Source organism: Myotis yumanensis, unplaced genomic scaffold (genome assembly GCF_028538775.1).
Source record: "Myotis yumanensis isolate MYYU_CA2020_CCGP unplaced genomic scaffold, mMyoYum1.0.hap1 SCAF_9, whole genome shotgun sequence".
Taxonomy (NCBI): domain Eukaryota; kingdom Metazoa; phylum Chordata; class Mammalia; order Chiroptera; family Vespertilionidae; genus Myotis; species Myotis yumanensis.
The window spans coordinates 18,672,283-18,695,223 of NW_027223760.1; the positions used below are offsets into that span (position 1 = coordinate 18,672,283).

General features: G+C 39.5%; 1 protein-coding gene across 3 annotated transcripts in view; it reads right to left on the reverse strand.

Annotated features, from left to right (window-relative positions):
* WASL (WASP like actin nucleation promoting factor) overlaps nucleotides 1-21,734 on the reverse strand; it is an 87,149-nt gene extending 65,415 nt beyond the window's left edge. For all 3 annotated transcript variants that reach the window (XM_070423830.1, XM_070423831.1, XM_070423829.1), the window contains exon 1: nucleotides 21,323-21,734. In XM_070423830.1, coding sequence (XP_070279931.1) covers nucleotides 21,323-21,433 — 111 coding nt within the window. In that variant the 5' untranslated portion in view covers nucleotides 21,434-21,734. The remainder of the gene's footprint in view (nucleotides 1-21,322) is intronic.
* Between the last annotated feature and the right edge of the window lie 1,207 nt (nucleotides 21,735-22,941).

Here is a 22,941-nt window from a genome sequence, read left to right on the forward strand (position 1 = left end):
CAGTCATCCAAATCATAGGGAAGAAGCAGCAGTTCCTCTCTTCAATAAGCCTTACTTACTAAGGAAATTACCTTCAAAAAAGTCAGTGGACTAGTCAGGTAACTAGATTCTCTCAAACTACACAAATGGTTGGGTTATACTTTAATGAACAGGAATTGCTAAAGAATAAGATGAAATACATAATCACAAAGTCAACAAGAAGCAAACCTGCTGAGAAATTTAAAATTCATTTAGAAAAAACAAAAAGCTTGGCACAGGAAAATGTATGATCTCTGATATAGCTAGTAAGTACATGGTTTTCCCCACTAGGACTCATAATACCAATATCAACTCTCCTGATAGAAAGCAGAATTGAGTGCTTTCTCAAAAGCACAACTGCCACAAGTTCTCTGCAGTTGAGCCCACATGATCAGAAAATATAGGCAAGCATTACTCAAACAATCTTGCCTATGCAGAATAGTAATAAATTTATAAAATACTGCGGTATAAATTTCTGATAATTAGCAGGGGTGAGAAATGTTACATAATCAAACTGTTCACATAGGTGACCTAGTTTATCATATGTGAATTGAAATAAGTTCAATAATGTGTTTATTTAACTAAACTTGGGTAAAAAGGTAACACATTTTTAAAAGACTTCTATTAAAATATTTTAAATCTTACATTTATTAATTCAAATTTTTAGAACCTGAAAATTATCCAAAATTACTCGGGCAAGTGAAATTTCCTAGATTAAGAAAAATACCCACTCAATTAAAACATACTTCACACTTCAGCTATACAATACTATACAGCTGCATAAAAATAATAATAATAATAAAGAGGCTCTTTAAGTAATGACAAGATACTTTACAGAAGAAAAAAGCTAGATATAAAATGAAGGGAATAGTATGCTTACATTTAGGCACAAAAGCAGTAACAAGAATAAGTAATTTGCATTTGCCTAAGTATAAATAAAACTGTTTAAAAAGGGACACAGGAAACTAGAAACAGTTGCTAGCTGTTAGGGGTTCTGTGTGTGTGCTTTGTCAGGGAAGGAAAAAGTAGGCAAAGGTATGGACAAGATGGAAGAGAAACTTTTCAATTGCTTTACATATTTTTTGATTTTCAACCAGGTGAATATTTTAGCTATTCAAATGACTGGATATTGATTTGAAACACACACACACACACACACACACCAACACACACGAAAAATACCAATTCAAGTCACACTATGGTACAAGTCTGGAAGGAAAAAATAAAACAAAAAGAAACATCTTTCTTATCTAGAAATTGTAACCCAAGAAGAATTTCTAATAACTTGTAAGTTTCCCTTTAAAAATTAAAAGTGAACATTGCTGAAAATAGAATAGCATAGTGCCTAAAAGCATCTACACTAATAAAAGAGAAACATGGTAATTGGCATACGACCGCTACCCTTCCCATTGGCTAATCAGCGTATCCTTATGCAAATTAACTGTCAGCCAAGATGGCGGCCGGCAGCCAGGCACTGAAGCGAGCAGGGAGGCTTGCTTCCTCCAGGAACTGCAGACTCCAACGTTCCCCTCCTCACTTGGCGGCCTCTCAACTGCAACTCTAAGCAACTATTACTATGTTGCAAGTAAGAAGCTAAACAAAACCGGCTGTCAGTCAGCCCCGGACCGCAACATTGTATCCATGTTTTCAGCAGCGACGCCTCAGAGCTAAAGCTGGCCCAGAATAAAAAAAATAAAAAGAAAACAAGGAGCAGTTGGAAGCTTTTAGTCAACTGCCAGCGGGAAAACAGCCCTCAGCCCCTCAGCCAGCCTGGCCAGGCACCCCAGTGGGGACACCCACCCTGATCCAGGACACCCTTCAGGGCAAACCAGCCAGCCCCAACCCGTGCACCAGGCCTCTATCCTATATAGTAAAAGGGTAATATGCCTCCCGGCACTGGGATCAGCAGAGCAGCGAGGCTCCTGGCACTGGGATCAGCGTGACAGGGGGCAGCGCCCAAACCCCCGGATCAGCCCTGCTTTGTGCCTGATAGGGGGGGAGCTCCCCAATCCCCCGATTGCCCTGCAGCTCTGTGTTTGACAGGGTGCGGCGCACCAACCCCCTGATAGGCCCTGCTCTGTGTGTGACAGGGTGCAGCGCCCCAACCCCCCGCCCCCACAGGCCCTGCTCTGTATGTGACAGGATAGAGCCATAACCTCTCCATCGGCCCTGCCCTGAGTGTGACAGTGGCGGTGCCCCAACCCCCTGATCGGCCCTGCTCTGTGGGTGATAGTGGGTGGTGCCCCAACTCTCCTCCACAGGCCTTGCTCTGTGTGTGACAGGGTAGAGCCATAACCTCCCCTTTGGCTCTACCCTGAGTGTGACAGGGTGCAGCGCCCCAACCCCTGATCCACTCTGCTCTGTGTGTGACAGGGGGCGGTGCCCCAGCTCCCCTATTGGCCCTACTCTGTGAGTGACAGGGGGCAGCGCCCCAACCCCCCTGATGGACCCTGCTCTGTGAGTGACAGGGGGCAGCGCCCCAACCCCCTGATTGGCCCTGCTCTGTGAGTGACAGGGGGCAGCGCCCCAACCCCCTGATTGGCCCTGCTCTGTGAGTGACAGGGGGCAGCGCCCCAACCCCCTGATTGGCCCTGCTCTGTGAGTGACAGGGGGCAGCGCCCCAACCCCGATTGGCCCTGCTCTGTGAGTGACAGGGAGCAGCGCCCCAACCCCCTGATTGGCCCTGCTCTGTGCGTGACGGGGGTGGCGCTGCAACCTCCCCATTGACCCTGCCTTGAGTATAACAGGGGGCGGTGCCCCAACCCCCTAATCAGTCTACCCTGAGCGTGACTGAGGGTGGCATTGCAACCTCCCAATCTGCCCTGCTCTGTGCATGACGGGGCAGCGCCCCAACTCCCCAATCGGCCCTGCTCTGAGCCCGACCAGGGGCTGCACCTAGGGACTGGGCCTGCCCTCTGCCACCCGGGAGCAGGCCTAAGCCAGCAGGTCGTTATCTCCCGAGGGGTCCCAGACTGTGAGAGGGCACAGGCCGGGCTGGGGGACCCCCCACCCTTCCCAGTGCACAAATTTTTGTGCACCGGGCCTCTAGTAAAGTAATAAAAAAGCAAACTTTGGCAATGATAGCTTATGTCTGTAATGACGGTCAAAGTCTATTATTTCTTTCACAAACTGTCCTTTTAAGTCTTCTGAACTTTTAAACATGATTAATCAAGATAAGTTTAAATTCAATTGGCTCTGTCTTCCATACTTGTTATTTTATATGTAGCAACTCATATTATTCACGTTTTTAAAGAAACTCACAGGGATATGTGTGTGTGTGTGTGTGTGTGTATGTGTGTATATATATATCTCATACATTTAAAGTGTTTGACTTTTATATGTACAATCAAGGTGGGGGAAAGGACATGCAAAGATAAGGTTAATCCGAGAGTAAATAAGTTTAAATTCAATGTACAACCTAACTAAGGACATTAAGTACAACATTTGAGACTCTACCATACATTATGCATAAGAATTAGGCGCAAAAAAAAAGAAAAAGAAAAAAGAAGAAGAGGAAGAAGAAGAAGAAGAAAAGGAAAGAAAAAGAAGGGGGGCAGCGGTATGTTTCTGAAGTTGTTTTTAATATTGGCACTTTATTCACAATTGCAGATTTAAAATTGTAGTGTAAAACATTAATAATTACCTAGTCAATAATTTGAAAAATTATTCATCGGGTTTTATGTATTTCCTCAGAAAGCTCAATGTTGCTAGTTTCAAAAGGCAACTTTTATTCAAAATGCATGAGCATTTCTAGCTCTGGTTTTTATCACTGAAATGAATACCCATAACTAGATGTTTGATTGCAACCTCCACAAAGGAGTAGGAAGCTAGCTGATAAAATAAAAGGTAGATCATGTGTTGTTGTTTTTTTCTTTTAAAAGATCTTTACCATCAATAAATCATGAACTTGCGGGTGGAGAGGGAATGTGAGGATTTTATATAATAACAGTAACTCCATAAAATTATACTATGTAAAGACAAAAACGAGCCAATGATGTTGTCTATACTAGTAAGTGGAAAGGGTGACTCTTAGATCCCATGTATACATTTAATAACTTGAATGTTCTATATGTTTAATGTGTAAATTATCTGGCAACTAATTCCCTTTAAGCAGACCTTTTACAGTGTTAGTGTATCTATTTTGTTCTCTATAAATTCTTCTTACCAATTATCTTTTAATAGATTCATGCTTAAAAACATAATAATGTAAACAATAATATAAACAGAGCTACTTTAAAATGGAGCTGGAGCTGCTATTCTAGCGGAACTGCCTTGCATGTCTTATGCCCCAAATCTTGGGAATGTTAAAACAGGGTGAGATGACCTCTGGAATTTGCCTAAAGCAACACTGTGTACCAAACTAGTTGGAAAGATAACAAGAAAGCAGTTATACTACTGAATTGAAATTAAAAACACTGTTTAGAATTAACATCACTATGTTTTGTTATCTACACCAATAGAAATGCCTTCCTTCTACTGATATAATTGTTTTTTTTTTTTAATATATTTTATTGATTTTTTACAGAGAGGAAGGGAGAGAGATAGATAGTTAGAAACATCGATGGGAGAGAAACATCGACCAGCTGCCTCCTGCACATCTCCCACGGGGGATGTGCCCGCAACCCAGGTACATGCCCTTGACCGGAATCGAACCCGGGACCTTTCAGTCCATAGGCCGACGCTCTATCCACTGAGCCAAACCGGTTTTGGCAACTGATATAATTGTTATCCTTCCCTTTCTCATAAATACCCATTGCCTTTGTTTCCTAATCAGAACACTATTCGGACTTCTGTCTGAATCAGTGCTTTCCAGATTAACTATTCTTATTGATCGATCTCAAATAAATGTTTGTTGCCTCTCACTTTTTATTTATAGGTCAACATAGGTTCCTATATGTTAAGAATAAGGTCCAAACTCTTTGGCAAGGATTCAAGCTCTTTCTTAACCTATGGTAATCTGCAGATGCCAAAACATACCATACTCTTCATCTTAGCTTCATCACACCCAGATATGAATCATCCTATTGTCCAGTATATCCATGCTGTATACACTAACCACCCATTAGTCACTAAATGGCTATCTTGGTTATCAGATCAACTGTCACAATATTCCAGTGCTTGTATTCAAGTAACCCTTATTTTACTTAGTAATACCCCCAAATTCAAGATAGTGATGCTGTCTATCCCTTGAGATTGGTAAATCCATAGGTATCCATTGAAAATGATATACTCACTGACATGAAACATTGTCAATAAAAAATTCATGTCTGTGCTTATGAGGTGTGTTTGCTGAGAGTAAGCACATATGTACATTACTCAAGAATTCGTGCAAAAGAATTTACGCAAACAAACCCAGGAGGATATAGACAAAAATCTTATTTAGTTATTCCTTTGTGACGGGATTTATACATGATTTGCACTTCTGTCATATTACTTTGAAAACTGCCAAACTTGCACTGTACAATAGAAATACAATGTGAATCATATAAGCAATTTCAAAATTTCCAATAGCCAATACATAAATTAAAAGTAGATGCATTTGGTGATTATGGCTTATGGGTAAGTGAAATGAATAACAGCAATGTTATAAGGGGAAGCAATGCGCATTCTCTGTTATAAGGTACTGCTACTGCCCTGGCTGGGTAGCTCAGTTGGTTAGAGAGTTGTCCCAATATGCCAAGGTTCAATCCTGGTCAGAGCACATACAAGACTCAATCAGTGAATGCATAAATAAAGTGAAACTAAATTTTACTAAACGTTTCAGCAAATATACTATGCTGAAACAACAAACTGATGTTTCTTTTTCTCTCTCAAATCAATAAATAAAAATTAAAAATAAAAACAAGGTACTGCTACCACCCATTTAAAATTGGACACAGATTGACTGTAAGTGTACACTACAAACGATGGCAAAATTTTTTTTAAAAAAAGTATAAATTACTTCTTAGGAAAGAAAATGAAATCATATAAAATGTTCAATTAAAACCAAACAAAGCAGAATAAGAGTGGAAAAAACAAAGGCCATAAATAAAAAAACAGTTAACAAATATAGTCAATATTAATGTAATTAATCAATAATCACTTTAAATGTAAATGGTCTAAAAACACCAAATAAAAGATAGATTGACAGAGTGGATTAAAGGAAACAACCAACTATATGTTGCCTACAAGAAACCTATATTTATTATAAGGACATATAAATTAAAAGCAAAGGGCACTAGCCGGTTTGGCTCAATGGAAAGAGCAACTGCCTGTGGACTGAAGGGTCCCGTGTTTGATTCCAATCAAAGGCATATGCCCGGATTGTGAGCTGATCCCCAGTAGGGGGCGTGCAGGAGGCAGCCAATCAATGATTCTCTCTCATCATTGATGTTTCTATCTCTCTCTCCCTCTCCTTTCCTCTCTGAAATTAATAAAGGTATATTTCAAAAGATAAATAAAACAAATTAATTAATTAAAAGCAAAGGGATAAAAGAAAATATACTATGCTGACAGTAACTGAACAAAGCTGGAGTAGCTATATTAATTGTGGGCAAAACATGCTTCAGAGCAAGGAAAATTATCTGGAATAAAAAGGGGCATTGCATAATGATAAAGGGGTCAATTATCCAAGAACACATAATCCTTCATGTGTATGCATTTAACAACAGAGCATCAAAATACTTGAGACAAAAGCTGAATGAATCACATGGAAAAACAAATGAACTGATTATTTTAGCTGGAGATTTCCATACCCCTCTATCAATAATAGACATATCCAGTAGGCAGAAAACCAGTAAGGGCAGAGTTGAACTCAACACCATCCAACCATCAATCAGCTGGAACTAGTTCCCATTTATAGACGACTTCATCCAACAACACATTCTTCTCAAGCTCACATGGAATAATCACCAAGAGAGACCACATTCTGGGCCAAAATTTGTGGGATACAGCAAAAGCAATGCTTAGAGAGAAATTTATAGCATTGAATGCATATCTAAGAAAACAACAAAAAAGGATCTAAAATCAATAAACTAAGCATCTACTTTAGGAAACTAGAAAAAGAGCAAATTAAATCCAAAATAAGCAGAAAAAAATTACAGCAGAAATCAATCTAATAAAAAACAGGAAATCAAAGGGAGATATGAAAAGACCAATAAAATTGATAAATTTCTAGACAGGGTAAGGTAACCAAGATAAAAAGAGGGAAGACAAAAATAACAAAAATGAAAGAGGACCTATGTGCCCAAATGTAGATGTTATGAACCAATTATTTGAAGGACACAATCTACCAAAATTCCCACAAGGAAAACTAGCTAATCAGAATAAACCTCTATTAAAGAAATTCAATCTATAATGAATAACCTTCCAAAACAGAAAACACTAGGCCCAGGTGGTTTCACTGACGAATTTCACTAAACATTTAAGAAATTACACAAATTCCCTACAAAGACAGAAGCAGACGGAACACTCAACTATTCTTTGAGGCCAGTTACCCTAATACCAAAACCAGACAAAGCTATAACAACAACAAAATTACAGATGAATACATCTCATGAACATAGATGAAAATATTCTCAGTAAGTTGAAACCAACAATACATAAGAAGAATTATATTCCATGATCAAGTTGGATTTATTCCAGATATGCAGCATTTGATTCAACATTCAAAAATCAACTAAAGTGCCCTAGCCGATTTGGCTCAGTTCGATGGAGAGAGTGTTGGGCCATGGACTGAAGGATTGCAGGTTTGTACCCTGGTTGCAGGCTGGATCCCTGGCTTCAGTCAGAGTGTTGCAGGAGGCAACCAATCAATGTGTCTCTCTCACACTGATGTTTCTTTCTCTACTCCCCCGTCCACTTTCTCTAAAAAAATCAATGGAAAAACATCCTATAGTGAGGATTAACAATAACAAAAATTTACAAAAATTTTAAAAAATCAACTAAAGTAATCCATCACATTAAGAAGCTACAGAAGAAAAACCAAATGATCACATGAATAGATGCCGAAAAGCATTTGATATAATCCCACACCCATGATAAAAACTCTCAGCAAACTAAGAATAGAGGTGAACTTCCTCAACTTGATAAAGGACATCTATAAAACCTAAGCTAACATCATGCATACTACTAACAAACTATATGCTTTCTGACTCAGTATGAAGTACAAAGCAAGGAACAAAGTCCCCTTTCACCACTCCTATTCAACTCTACTGGAAGCCTTACCTAATGCAAGGAGAAATGGAAATAAAAATACACATTGGAAAGGGAGAAACAAACTGTCTTTGCTTGCACATGGCATGATTATCTATAAAGAAAATCCCACAGAATTAAAAAAACAACAAAACTCCTGGGATAAATAACCAAGTATAGCAAAGTTGTAGGCTACAAGGTTAATATACAAAAGTCAACTGCTTTCCTATATAGCAGTGAACTGGGACTTATAATTTAAAAACAAATGCCAATTACATTAGCACACACAGAAAAGAAAAATAAGTATAAATCTAACAAAATATATATTATGGCTTTATATTTACAAAATTCTGATGAAATAAATAAAAGGAAACGTAAATAAAAAAGGTATTTTACATTCATGGATCGGAAAACAAAATATTGTTAAGATGTCAGTTTTTCCCAACTATATCTATAGATTCAAGGGAATCCCAAAGTTATTTTGTGGGTATCAACAAACTGATTCTAACGTTTATATGGGAGAAATATATAAAATAAAATAAAGAAAAAAAAATGTTTATGGGGAAGGCAAAAGACCCAGACTAGCCAACATGACACTGAAGAAAAAGAACAATGTCAGAGACTGACACTATCTGACTTCAAGATTTACTATAAAGTTATAGTAATCAAGGTAGTGTAATTTTGGCGAGAAGAAACAGATCTGTGGAAGAGAATAGAGCCCAGAAGTAAACCAACACATTCAAGAGATCTTTGACAAAGGATCAGTGACAATCCAATGGAGAAAGGATATATTTTTGAAAAATGGTGAAAAACTACATATCCGTATGCAAAAAACAAACCCCAATCTAGACACTGATCTTAACACCTTTCATAAAAATTAATGCAAAATTGGTCATAGATCTAAATGTCAAATGCAAAGCTATAAAATTTCCAAAATATAACAGTAGAAAATGTAGGTAACCTTGGGATTCACTTTTTAGAAATACCAACAAAAAAAACCTGCACAATCTATGAAAGAAAGAAATTGATAATTTGGATTTTGTTAAAATTAAAAATATCTGTTCTACAAAATACACTGATAAAAGAATGAAAAGCCACATACAGGGAGAAAAATATATGAGAAAACACACATCTAATAGTGAATGTGTTTAGACAAAGAACTCTTAAAACTCAACAATAAGAAACAAACAACCCAACTAAAGGTTGGGCAAAAATGACTATAGCACTAATCAAAAGAAAGCTTCAGTGGCTATATTAATATCAAAGTTGATTTCAGAACAAAGTATATCAGGGACGATGGGGGTCATTTCGTGATGGTTAATTCTTTGAGAGGACATAACTATGAAAGTTTATGCATCTAAAATATATGAAGCAAAACTATAGAATTCCAAGGAGAAACAAATTTATATAGTGGAAGAATTCAGTGCTCCTTTCTCAACAATTGATAGAGCAAATAGAAAATATACTAACTTGATATAATTAACATTTGCTCAATACTCCACCCAACAAGACTGGAATGCATATTTTTAAGTGTATGAAGAACACCAATTTAGACGACATTTTGGGCTATAAAACACTGCTCAATAAAAAGGATTCATATACATTTAGTCTCCCAAAAAAATGGAATTAGGTTAGAAATTGATAATAGAAAGACATCTTGAAAAAATCCATAAATCTCTGGAAACTAAAATGCATACATCTAAAAGAACCAGTGGGTCAAAGAAATGAAAAGGAAAATCAGAAAGAAACTTAAAAAATGAAAATGAAAATACAACATATCCAATATGTGAGACGCCACGAAAGTATATTTAGGAGGATATGGATAGCACTAAATATCTGTATTAGATGAAAACAGGTCTCAAATCACCTTAGTAGTTACTACCTTAAGAAAAACTAGAAGTAAATTAAACCCAAACTAACCAGAAGTAAATAATAAAGATCAGAGTAGAAGCCAGTAAAATATTAGTAGAAAACAAGAAAAATAATAGAAATCAATTAAATGAAAATCTATTATTTAATCCTCACCCAAGGATATGTTTATTGACTTTATTTTTATTTTTTAAAATATATTTTTATTGATTTCAGAGAGGAAGGGAGAGGGAGAGAGATAGAAACATTAATGAGAATCATTGATCTGCTGCCTCCTGCACGCCCCCTATTGGGGATGGAGCCTGCAACCCGGGCATGTGCCCTGACCATTCAAGTACCAGGTGGTCAACCACTGAGCCACACCAGCTGAGCTGTTTATTGATTTTAGAGAGAGAGGAAGGGAGGGGGAAGAGATAGAGAAACATCGATCGGTTGCTTCCCATATGCACCCCAACTGGGGATAGAACCTGCAACCTAGGTATGTGCCCTGACCGGGAATCAAACCAGCAACCTTTTGGTGTACAGGATGACCCTCCAACCAACTAAGTCACCTGTCCAGGACTAAACTAAAACCATTAAAAAAATAAAATTAATAAACATCTAGCCAAAATGACCAGGGGAGAAAAAATCTCACACGCCTGGGATTTACTTAAAAATAATTCAGGTGTGTGTGTGGGGGGGGTCAGAGTGGGGAAAGTGAGTAGGAATATAAAGCAAACAAGATTAGCTATGAGATGATAATACTATCTTACTTTGCATGTGCTTAAGTTTCCATAATAAAATTTTTTTTTTAACCTTGAGGTAGATCTAAATGTACCTCATATAAACTGCCCAGAATATGACCCCTTTTAGGTAAAATGCAGACAGATGTAAATATAAAATATACACATCCTATGCATATAAAAAGGGGAAGAGTCACATCAAACAATTAAGAGCTTTCTATGGAGCCTAATTGTATTGAGAAATGAGAGTTAAAGGATGATTTTAACCTTTAACTCTGTACAGTACATTGTGTGCGTGTGTGCACACTTTAAACAATGAGTATAATTGGGTGTTACTTTTGTACTCAAAAAATATTATGCATAAGCACATAAAAATAGCCCGAAAATACTGAAAAGGAGAGTAATGAAGGACTTAATGCTAATCACATAATATCATCATTATAAAGCTACACAAATTTAAAACTCTGTGTACTGACAAATAAATAAAATAAATAGAAGAGAATGCAGAAGTGGATCTAAACAATCTGGTAATTTATTAAGTAAATTATAAAGGTAGCATTTCAAATAGGTGGGAGAAAAGAATTGGTACTGGAATAACTAGCCATTTGTAAAAATATAAAGCTGGATTTCTACTATACTCATTTTCCAAAGTCACTTCCAAAAATATCAAAGATAATATGTTCAAAATAAAACCATAAAAGTACTAGGAAAATGTGAGTAAATATTTTTGCAATTCTGAGCTAGGACAGTATTAAATAAAAACCTGATACACAAAAATGTAAAACCAATACAGTGACCAAAAACACCAAAAATAGTTCTATCAAAGATAAACAAAACGACTGCCAAAAATATTGTAATTTTTAATTTAATTACTATCCCTAAAGAGTTCTTCCAGTTACTACGAAAAAACCAGGTAGAAAAATGGTCTAAAGACAACAAAAGCAATTCACGTAAGAAATATAAATGACCAACAGACATGTAAAGATAATTAACTACAAATGGAACAATGAGACTTTTTTGGCCAGTGCAACTGTCAAAAGCAAAAAAAAATTTAAATCCTAGTGTTGATGAGAATATATAGAGTTTGGTAACAACTATTTGAGAAGATAATCCAGCCATATCTATTAGTATTTCTAATGCCCTCTAACTTCATTTCTTAGAATTTATTCTATAGAAATACTTGGAAAGGATACATAAAAATATGTATTTGAATGTTCATTATAGCATTGTTTCTAAAGGCAAAAACTTAGAAAGTAAACATACCCATTGTTGAGCTAAATTGTATCTCCCTAAAAGATATGTGGAAGTCATAACCCCTGTATCTGTGAATGTGACTTTATTTGGGAAGAGGTTCTTTGTAAATACAACCAAGTTAACATTGCAGACCAGTAGTTTTATTGCTAGCTTTACCCAGTGGCCAGATACGTTTCTATTGAATGAGTACAAAAAACATTTTTACATAAATGTTAAAGGCACACCTTAAAATTAAATACCCATTGCATTTTGAAGTTATTTATTACATGTTCTTACAAGCTACTATCTTTTTAAAGTATGATACTTTGTAAAACACTGTGTAATATGAAAACATGCGAATTCTCGTGATCCATCCGCAATGTGTTAAGATGAGGTCATTAGGAGTGCCACTAACCCAATGACTGGTGTCCTATAAGAGAAGACAGAGACAGACAAGTAGCAAACACCATGTGATTATATAGGCAGAGATCAGAGTCATGAATCTATAAGCCAAGGAACATCAAGGACTGCCAGAAAATGCCAGAAGCTAAGAGAGAGAGGCATGGATGGGACAGATTCTCAGCGTCTTTAGAAGGAACCAACCCTGTGACACCTTAATTACGAAGTTCTGGCCTCCAGAGGTATGAAAATAAATTTGTGTTTTAAGTCACCCAGTTTATGGTACGTGGCTATGGCAGCCCTAGAGGTTAAGAAGTTACAAGAAATGCATAAAATACAGGATGAAGTAATAAAAAGTCTGTGACATATATAAATGGAAGTGAAGATATATGAAAGTTAAATTAATATGTGAAAAAGTTTAAATTACAGAATATGTATAACACCATTTTCTGATAAATTAAAGAGCACATCTTTTTCCCTTTCAACTCCCCATTGAAATCTATCCTTCTCAAATGCTGGCCAAGTCAAAAACGAGCCAGACTGCCTCCCTCTGTAATCTTGACCTGCACTGACACCATCACAGATCTAATTCCACTTACAAGACCTCAATAACAACATTCTGCAAAGGATTCCAAAGCTCTAGTCCTGCAATTCTTACTAATCTAGCCATTTCCACTAGGAGGTTCTGTTGTCATCTGGAATTCACAAAACTAATTTTCTTTTCTTCACAGTGTTTTCTAGAATATAGCTTTGAAATGGCAACTAGATTTCATCTACTATGAACCTGGACTGGTTAGTGTGGCTGCCTTTAGGCATATGCTGAGTATTCAAAGACCACTCCTGGAAGCAGTAAGGAAAAATGCTGTGAGGGCTAGATGGTGTGTGCCTTGAGCACAAAGACCAAGGACTTTATATCTCTCATAATCTTTTTTATGTTGCGGACGCTACTATAATTCAGGTTCCTTAGCCAGCCCAGGCCTGCTGAGATAACAGTCTGAAAGTGTTTAGTAGATGCCCTGCCAGTATGGCTCAGTGGTTGAGCATCAACCTATGAACCAGAAGGTCATATGGTCAGGGAACATGCCCCGGTTGCAGGCTCGATCCCCAGGAGGCAGCAAATCAATGATTCTCTCTCATCATTGATGTTTCTCTCTCTCCCCCCCCTCTCTCAAATCAATAGAAATATTTTTTTAAAGTGTGCAATAAATTTTAAAGCATTCCTATTATGAATAATTTCCAGTTTTCCCCATCTCTAGATCCTTCCTATCTCGACACTTTTTGAATCAAAAATCTTTAGATCCCGTGCTACTTAGGGACTAAAGCTCAGCCTCTAAACCTGATCTTCCAAAATCTGGAATCATTTTACCCTTCCTCATCATTCACTATTTCCTCAAGAAAATACAATTCTCAGTTTTAGCCAAGCCAATCTATTCAATACTTCAAATACTCAATGCAAATTTTCTACTCCAAACTTGCTCCCACATTTCCCCATACTTCAACTGAGCTGCTTCCTTATGACATAAATTCATAAGGTCCTTGTATGTTCACGCCCCATAATGATGTATCCCAGTGATCCCTCTTTCCTCTCTATTCAAATTTTTATTATAGACTAGCTTTAAAACATATTTTTTGTGTGCATAATTTTTTGTTCCCCAGCTATGTAGTAAGCATCGAAGGGATAAGAACTGAACCTTAGTTACCCCTCCCTTCTATGTATTTCAAGGTACTGGGAGGTGGTTATGTACTCAGTAAGTCCTCAATACTTGATGATGATGATATTTCATTAATAAAAAGTAAAGAAAACCATTTGTGTTTCTGACTAAATTTATGCATTGCTTATAAATCAATCAGTTCCATTATTATGAAAATTTCTTAGATATTTAGGTATCATCTGATATTTTTATGGCAATAAAAGTATTCACCATACTAGAGGAAACATTTCACTTAAAATTTTTAATTTTGGAACCAGAGGTATAATAAACAACTTTGCCTCTACTTTAATTCTTAAAAATACTAGATAATTTTAACTTCTCCAAATCTAATATAAAGTTTAACTTAACAATGAAACTTGAAAAACATTTCATTGCCCTAAAGTTATTGTATATTTGGCTCATAATAATTTCTATCTCCTATCATTTTTAACAGCACGTTATATTACTGAATGTCTTTCTTATTTCCTTTTTGTTTCACTTTATTTGATATTTAATGAATACTCCTTTTACAAGGACAGATTTCTGTAGTAAATGTAAGTTTTAGAAAATCACTATGGCAGAGGAAGCAAGTGGCCAAGAATATTGAGGAACAATTACAGTAAAGTAACAAATAATCATAGTAACTGAAATATGAAGTTAATATAAACCTTTCATTTGATTCTATTTTCTAAAGGGGGCTTTTCTAGATTTGCCTTTTCAACATTCTTTACACACATTTACACACATTTGTTCTCTTAAAAAAAGGGGGGGTTGGGGGTCACAGTGCCTCTATAACACTGATTCCAAAATGAAAGTGATGTTTCCTTATTAATTTCATTTTCTTATACTGATATTATAGTGGTGTAATCTACTACTACTTCTAAGAATACTGATATGGATAAAAGCAGAATATACTTTTTTTTACACTGTATTTATGAATAAAGTTAAATATGTGAAAATCTTCTAATTACTGAACACTTAAAAATACTTAATACTTAAAAATACTAGACTGTTCAGTCATACACCAATAAAAATATATTTACAGTTAGTAATGTATGTTACTGTAGACAAGAATGTATGAACTTGTCTTGCTTCCAGAAGCTTTACAGTAAAAGTGAACTCTATTAATAATGCTGGGTTCTCATCTATTGGACAGAGTAATTTATACGAAGCTCAACTCTATCTGCTCTTTCAAACTTTAACTTTGAATCAGTCTCTAAAATAAATAAGTTTGTTCACTGTAACTATTGAATCTAGCACAAACTAAAAACTTTAAAAACGATTTTACCTTAAATAATAAGCAACAAAATGTAACACTTAAATATCATATCCTAATAAAATTTCATGTAAGAAATAAGGTTCTAATGGGAATTAATTTGTCAACAAGAGAAACTCTTAGAAACAACTCCATCTTAATTAAAAGGCAGCATACTTCTAATAAGCCAAATATTCTTTGCAATCACAAGAAATAATTCATAATAATTCAAAATTAGTTAAGACTGACAATCCTATTACTAATGCCTTTCAATGATGTTCACCTGACTTTTCAAAGTAAAATATTTATTAAATTGTGATGCTTAGGAAAAGGTCAGTAAGAAATGGGAATTTTCAATGAAATGATTTCTGATTATCTACCTTTCACTTAGATATATACTATCTTTGTCTCCAGAGTGCAAAACACATGTATGCCAAAATTAACAGAAGGCTATTCTTTTCCTGCTACAGAGTCCCTGGCATCTAGAATAGTTATAATGATAGAACATTAAAGCTGGAAAGACTGGTGTTATCTTGTCCAAGCCCTCATTTTCAGATTAGGAAAAGGAGGTTTAGGAAGGCAGAGATTCTTGTTCACGTTCACAATTAACTGGTGGTGGTGGAGCACAGACTAAAACCCAGGAACTGTTTAACTCTTCTACCAGAATCCCTTTTTACCTCTTTGGTCAACAGCCAGGGGTGCTAGCTAAAGCTGCCTAGAATTCCCCATAGTTTAGTTCCAGCTACTGCTTAACTCTAATTTACATACTCTGTAATTAACTGACATTTGAATACAATTGTTAGAACTTGCCTAAATCAAAACAAATACAATACAGAGTTCAAATTTTTACTTTAAAACCTTCTTGCCAGTAACAGGAATGGTACTAATGATGGCATTCTTTCACATGCTTTTCCAAACTCCCAGAACACTTCGTGTCAGGCACTCTAAGTGCTTTACATACATTATTGCATTATTTTATAAATCCTTGACTAAGCCCATTTTACAAATCTAGACACTAAGGCTCATACTGGTTAAGAAATTTTCCTGTATTATAGAGCAGTGATTTTCAATAGGTATGCCACAAGAATTTTTAAAACATGCAATACCTGACTATTTAGTCAAGGGCAATGACCTCTCTTCAATTAGATTGTCAAATAAAAAAGTGACAACAGCCAACACAATAGCCATCCAGTACAAAGGAAATCAAAATCATGCCCATTTTTTTGGTCAGATCAGCAAAAAAAATCTATTTTTTGGTGTGCTGCAGAATTTAGTAGCTTATATGTACCATGAGATGAAAAAGGTTGAAAACCAATGTTATACAGCTTATAACCCAGATCTGGATTCTTGTAAATATCCACTATGTTACTTTGTAGTCACCGTTTTTCCTCTATTCTAGAGGAAAGATTTATTTCTCAGTTTTGTATATTACAAATCCCATGAATTTTTAACCTTTTTCCTTTCACATTACTCAAGGTGAAATACATTCCTAGCCCTAACTCCCTTAATTCAGGCCTTCATCAACACAATGATCCCTCTAAGCACCCTTCCCTCAGTCTAGTAGACCTATTTAAGGATTTAGAGCAGAAACAAGTAACTGTTGGATAGTTACTGATACCACCTATCAGTAGCAACATTAAACCACTTTGTTTTCTTAACAAATGAAGACTTTATTAGTAGAACATTAGAAATGGAAGATCTTAACAACCTGATGAAGCAAAAAGAAATGCTGAATGAGTTCCTAAGCAATAAACAAGTTAGCAATTAGAACAATTCAAAGAGTATTCAGTGATCTGTATGTTAGATGTTATCAAAATTCTATATATATAGAGAGAAAACTACACAGGCATAAAGTCCAATCTCCCAGAACTATATACAGGACGAGAAAACAAACACCTAAAGAATATAAGCAAGTACTAGGAATTAAATGAAATAAAGATTAAAGTTGGTTAATAAAAATGGTATCATTAAATCTTCAAACAAACAAACCAGGTGAGTATGAAAGGGAAAGGTAACTGCCAACAACATTTCTAAATCCCAATCCTTTTAGGCCAGAGATGTTTGGTTGCAGAGAGCTAGTATAAGGTTCTATTTTTTCCAATCCTTACCTAATTTCCTACTCAGGACTATATATTAAAACTCCATTTGGCAAGACAGCACATACTCTTTATAGAAAATAAGTTAAACCACACTACATGAAAGACAACAAAACTAACTACAAAACAAAACCTGATAATCTTGTTTTAGCCCTTTTTAATTATTCTAGAAAACACTACCAGCTAATGAACTATTTACTTTATGTAGAAGTACATAACACATATATTACATATAACTTTAAATGAAACCTCAACTTTCACAAAATCTATTTTTAAAAACTGAAAAAACAAAGATTTATTGAAGATTCGCCTTCTCCATGAAACCATCATCAATACAGTCTCAACTTACACCTGAGTATATTTTCATCCAGTGAGAAAGTTCTGCATACTCCTGCTGGTGGCTATACTTGTCTTTATAACAATTCCCTTCCCTAACTCCTGTTATCTGAAGGGGAAGAAATTCTACTGGGGTCTTTTTAATTATCCTTGAATTCCTACCAGCACTGCCTTAATTCAGGCCCTCAACACATTTCACACTGACTATATAAACACCTATCTGACCTCCTTTGTCTTCATTCTCATAATCCTCAATCTACCTCCTATGGTGCCTCCCCCTTCCTCCCTAAACTTTCTAAAAGTCAAATCTGACCGTGGGTTCCTCACTAAGTAGTGTAATACTTGAACTGTCTCTCTCTCACATCTATGAAATAAATACACACTGATATCTTAAAGGGATGGAGAAATGCTGTACTAAAATAACCTGTTTTAACTTAATTTACCTTAATTCACAAAATACCGACCAAAGGTTCAGGGGAAACCTATTAACATTTCCAATGTGCGTCAGGGTTACCCTGTCAGAAAACTGTGGACAGCAGCAGTGGTTCTCACACTGTGATAGGTGCCAGTCTTCTGTGAAGCCTGCTAAAAATCGAAATGCCCAAGTTCCACATCAGACCCACTGAATTTGAATATCATCTAGGAATTCAGTGTAGTTATATGCATTTGTAAGATCATCTCCACATAATTCCAATGCAAACTAAATTTGAGAACCCTAGCAGAAACCCTTCTTGCTCCATAACATACTATTATTAGTAGGTCTCCTGACTTTCCAAGCTGTTTCATACCTCTCATTAACCTGGGGGAGTACCCACTCATCCTAAATATTTAAGTATACACCGTTCTAAAAAAGCTTTTACTCATCCTCTCTTTTGGTCCCCTAAGTCTTTATAAAAATAATAGCCCATATATTTACATACAGTCCTAATCCACAACCCCACCGCCCCCATAAGATGGTATCCCTATTTCGGGGATGAGAAAACTAATTTGAGGACAGGGAGCTTAACTTGTGAAAGTGACCACATGAGTTTGAACTCCTGTCTGACTACAAAGCAACACATTTTCCAGGGTAACATGCAGCTTCTTACATATCACTCTGAAGTATTGACTTACACATCAGTTTACACATTTGTTTCTTTTTTATACAGAAAGCTCCCTGAGGGTAGGCATCAACCCTGGTTTGACCTCTACATCTAGTTACTCGATACATATTTGTTGAGTGAATGAAAGACTGAAACTGTAACTACTCCTCTGAATACACTTGCTTAACAAATTTGGTTTGACCTGTAAATCTTATTGCGGAACTTTTTAAAAAAAATGAAACAACTTATTTCAGTATTATCTTAAACTACAAAACAAAACAAAACAAAAAAACCCCCTGCATAGTCAGCAAAGGGGGAAAAAAGACTGTTCCAAAAATTAAAATATCATTCTTACTTTACTCTCTAATAACTGGAAGTGTCAAATATTAAAGTAATCTTTGCAATAATTCATACCAGGAGAGCAGGTAACTATAGCAGTGTGCTTTTTAAATGACAGAAATTCAAAAGGTAAAGTTTATTAATAGAGGACATAAAGAAATTAAGCGCTGAATACAGTTTATTTGGCAATCCATTTACACTAACTAGTAAACAATGTTATCTTTATCACTGTATTCTTCCACATCTGTCATTTATTGAAACCAGTAATCCTTATAGGTAAGCACAGAGCAATTAGTCAGTATACTTGCAATGTCCTTCCTGCCTAACGCTAATGTGTTTGGTATGTAAAACAAAGTACATACAACTACTTGCTGACAGCAAATGTAATAAACCAACAATGTTTTTATTTTTCATTTGCAGATAATTTAACATTTAAAGTGCTAGGGATTTACCTAAGTTGGAAATATGCAATAAATTAGGGCTTAAATAAGAATCTTAAACTTTAATTACATCAATGTTGGGTTGAACAAAAGTTATTATTCTTTTAACACCACTTGTAGAAATAAACGAGTAACAAGAGAGAAAAACCACTTCTAAGACAACATGATGTAGTGGAAAGTACAACAGACTAGGCATCGGGAGTCGTGGTTTCCTAGTTCTGGTCACATTACTAAACTGCTGTGTGACTTAGGGTTCACTGGCACAGTTTTCTCATTTGTTTAAAAAAAGCTGGGGGGGTGGGGCGGGGGGTACTTGGTTATCTTTACATTAGTTTCCCAAAATTCCGATTTTAAGCCACCTCTCTTATTTCATTATTTCCATAAGTCAACTCAACGTACGTTCTTTAAGCTCTAACTTCTGAAATATGAAACACATCTGAACTGAATGTCCCGACTCAATGTCCAATTGGACAGGGCAGGATACAAAGGGTAGACTCCTACACAGTTAACCATTAATGCAGTAATTCTCCCGGAAACTGTCTAAGCCTAACTTCTAAAGCAGGTGTAGCAGGTCTTGACATATTGCACGCCACTATGCCAAGCGGCAGAACGGTCCCATGGACGTTTCTGCAGGTGCTTCTTGGGTCCCCGCGGCACCCACCCCGCAGGTGCTCACGGAGCAACCAGGGGAGAAAGGGACCCGCAACAGCGTCTCTGCAAACTCAGCCGCGGGCGGCTGCACCCGCCAGCGCAGGGAGCAGCCGCTGGACCAGGCCTGCGCCGCGGCACGGAGCCTCCCCACCCCCAGGAGCGGCAGCAGCCAATGTCAGGAACGCTTCCGTCAACAACACACATTCCCCTTCCCCTTCCCACCGCGGAACTGCCGGCTCCCGACCGGCCATCTGGGGTCTGGGCAGGCCGCACACCGCCCACCTAAGGCTCACTCGCAGGCCCCCAAAGGTCAAGAACGACCACAGATCTCGGTTCCCCTGCGCATGGGTGTGGGGGGAGCCGCCCCTCCTCCCACCAAGGTAAAAAAGAAAGAAAGAAAAACCAGTGGGGAGGAGAGGGATAACCAGGCCTCTGGGCGAGATTCCTAGAGGAATAAGCCCCGCTGCTCTGCAAGGGGAGGCAGGAGCACGGCCGGCCCTCGTCCTGAACCGATGCGCCCGACTGCATGCCCTCCTGCAATTCTCTAGGGGCATTAAAAACAACTCCATGGCCCGATTCATTCATATCTGGGCTTCCTTTCCCCACCGACCCACGGCTGAGACCTCTGGCCTGGTGGAGACCCAGCGGCAGGAGGTGAAGCCGGGGCCAGGACGGGGGCCCGGGGGGGAGGACGACCCAGCCGCTCCGGCAAGAACACCGCGTCGGGACCTCCCCGCGACAAAGTTTGAACCGGCAACCAGGGTGCGGACCTGGCCGAGCGGGGCTCCGGGACGGGCACTCCCCGCTCCCGGGCGGCGTCGGGGGCCGCGGCGGCCCGCACCGTCCGCACCCGGGCAGCGGACCTCGGGAGCGGGGTCCGGGGCGCCGACGCGGGGCCCGAGGCCGGGGGAGGCCTGGCCGGCAGCCCGACCCTCCGCGCGCCCCCGCCTCCTGCCCACTCCCACTCCCCGGCCCGGGAGGGAACGGCGGCGGCGGCGCCGCGGGTCTCGGCCACTGACCACACATTTCTTGCCGAGGAAGCTGAAGAGGGACTCGTTCTCCTGCGGGGTGAGCAGCAGGGACCCCACGTTGGCGACCCTCCGCGGCGGCGGCTGCTGGCCGGAGCTCATGGTTCCGCCGGCGGGGCTGCGCGTCCGGGGCCGTCTCCTCCGGCGAGTGGGCGAGCGCGCGTTCCCCTCGGTGACAGGGGCGGGAGGAGGGGAGTCACAGGCTCAGCATCTCGCAACTCCTCCGGCGCCAAGAGGAGGCGGCGGCGGCCGCGGGAAGGAGGAGCCGGCGGCGGGCCGCGCGCAGAAAGGGGAGCCCCCGGCTCCGGCCCGGCGAGGCTCTGGCCGGTCGGCCGCGGTCCTCGCGCTCCGGCGACCGCGCTTACACTCCCCGCTCCGCCAACCCCTCTCCGGCGGCGGCGGCCGCACGATCCAACATGGCTGCGGGGCGGGCGAGACCACGGACGCAGGGCGCGGGGGAGCGCGCCGGAAACGCGCGGCTGCGGGCCGGCCGGGACGCACCACCCCGTGCGCCGCCGCGGGTCTCGCCGCGCCCCCGGGCCCCGCCCCCTTCCGGCGGAGGCGTGCGCCGCGCGGTCGCTCGTGGGCTGCGGTCCGGGAGCGGGACCCGCCGCTGGTGTCATCGCTCGGATGGTCCAGGCTCCAGGCTGCCGCCGGGAGGGAAGGCCGGTCTCCGCCGCGGAGCTGCGGGCCCCTATTGCGCACGGACACGTTTGCGAAGCGCCCGGGCGGGCCCCGGACCCCGGATCCTGGATCCCGGCCCCGGAGCGGCTCTTGCTTGTGGGGCGCGGCCGCGGGACGTCACTCCGCAGTGGAACCGGAGGCCGGCGAGACGCCGCGGGGACGTGCGCTGCCCCGCGCCCCTCGCGGGTCGCGGCCGGAGCCGCAGGTGCCCGGCTTCCTTGTACTTTGCCCGGAGTGGGTGCCGGGCGCGGGGGAGCCCACAGGCCTCGGCCGGGGTTGCGAGGAAGGGATCCTGCTGCTGGCGCTGCGGAAACACCAGGAAAGTCCTCCCGCGGCTCACGGAGGCCAAAGTATTTGCGGCATTTAAACTCAAGCTCTTCTTTAAAGGATCCTGAAGACGTGTCCCCCTCACCCCCCCCCCACCCCCGTCTGGGGAACCGGAAAATATTCCTTTTTTTTTTTTTTCCATCTTTTGGTTTCTCTTAAACCCCGAAGACCTTGTTTTCTTTTGATCCAAAGTGATCGTGCCTGTTTTGGAATGTCACACAGGAAAATGACATCTGGTTTAATACTTAGAAGTAAATCTCAAGAATTAAAAACAAAACAAAACTGTATGTCTCAGAGTATTAAAGGTTACCTAAGAGGAACCCTTTGGTTCAGTAAATTAAATACGAAGCAACTGTTGTGAAACGAAGTTTTGGGATATGGATATATAAATACTACCCACAGCAGCGAATTTTAGACTAAGCATCTGACTTACCCACTTTAAAGAAATCAGCATTTATTGCATAAACTTTACCCATCATGTTTGCTAATTATTCAACTTAAATAAAAAAGTTAACCGGGTATTAAACTTAAGACATCCATCCTATGCCAAATCAAATTTAGTAAAACTATTTGTAACATCTCCAAGACAATACATATTT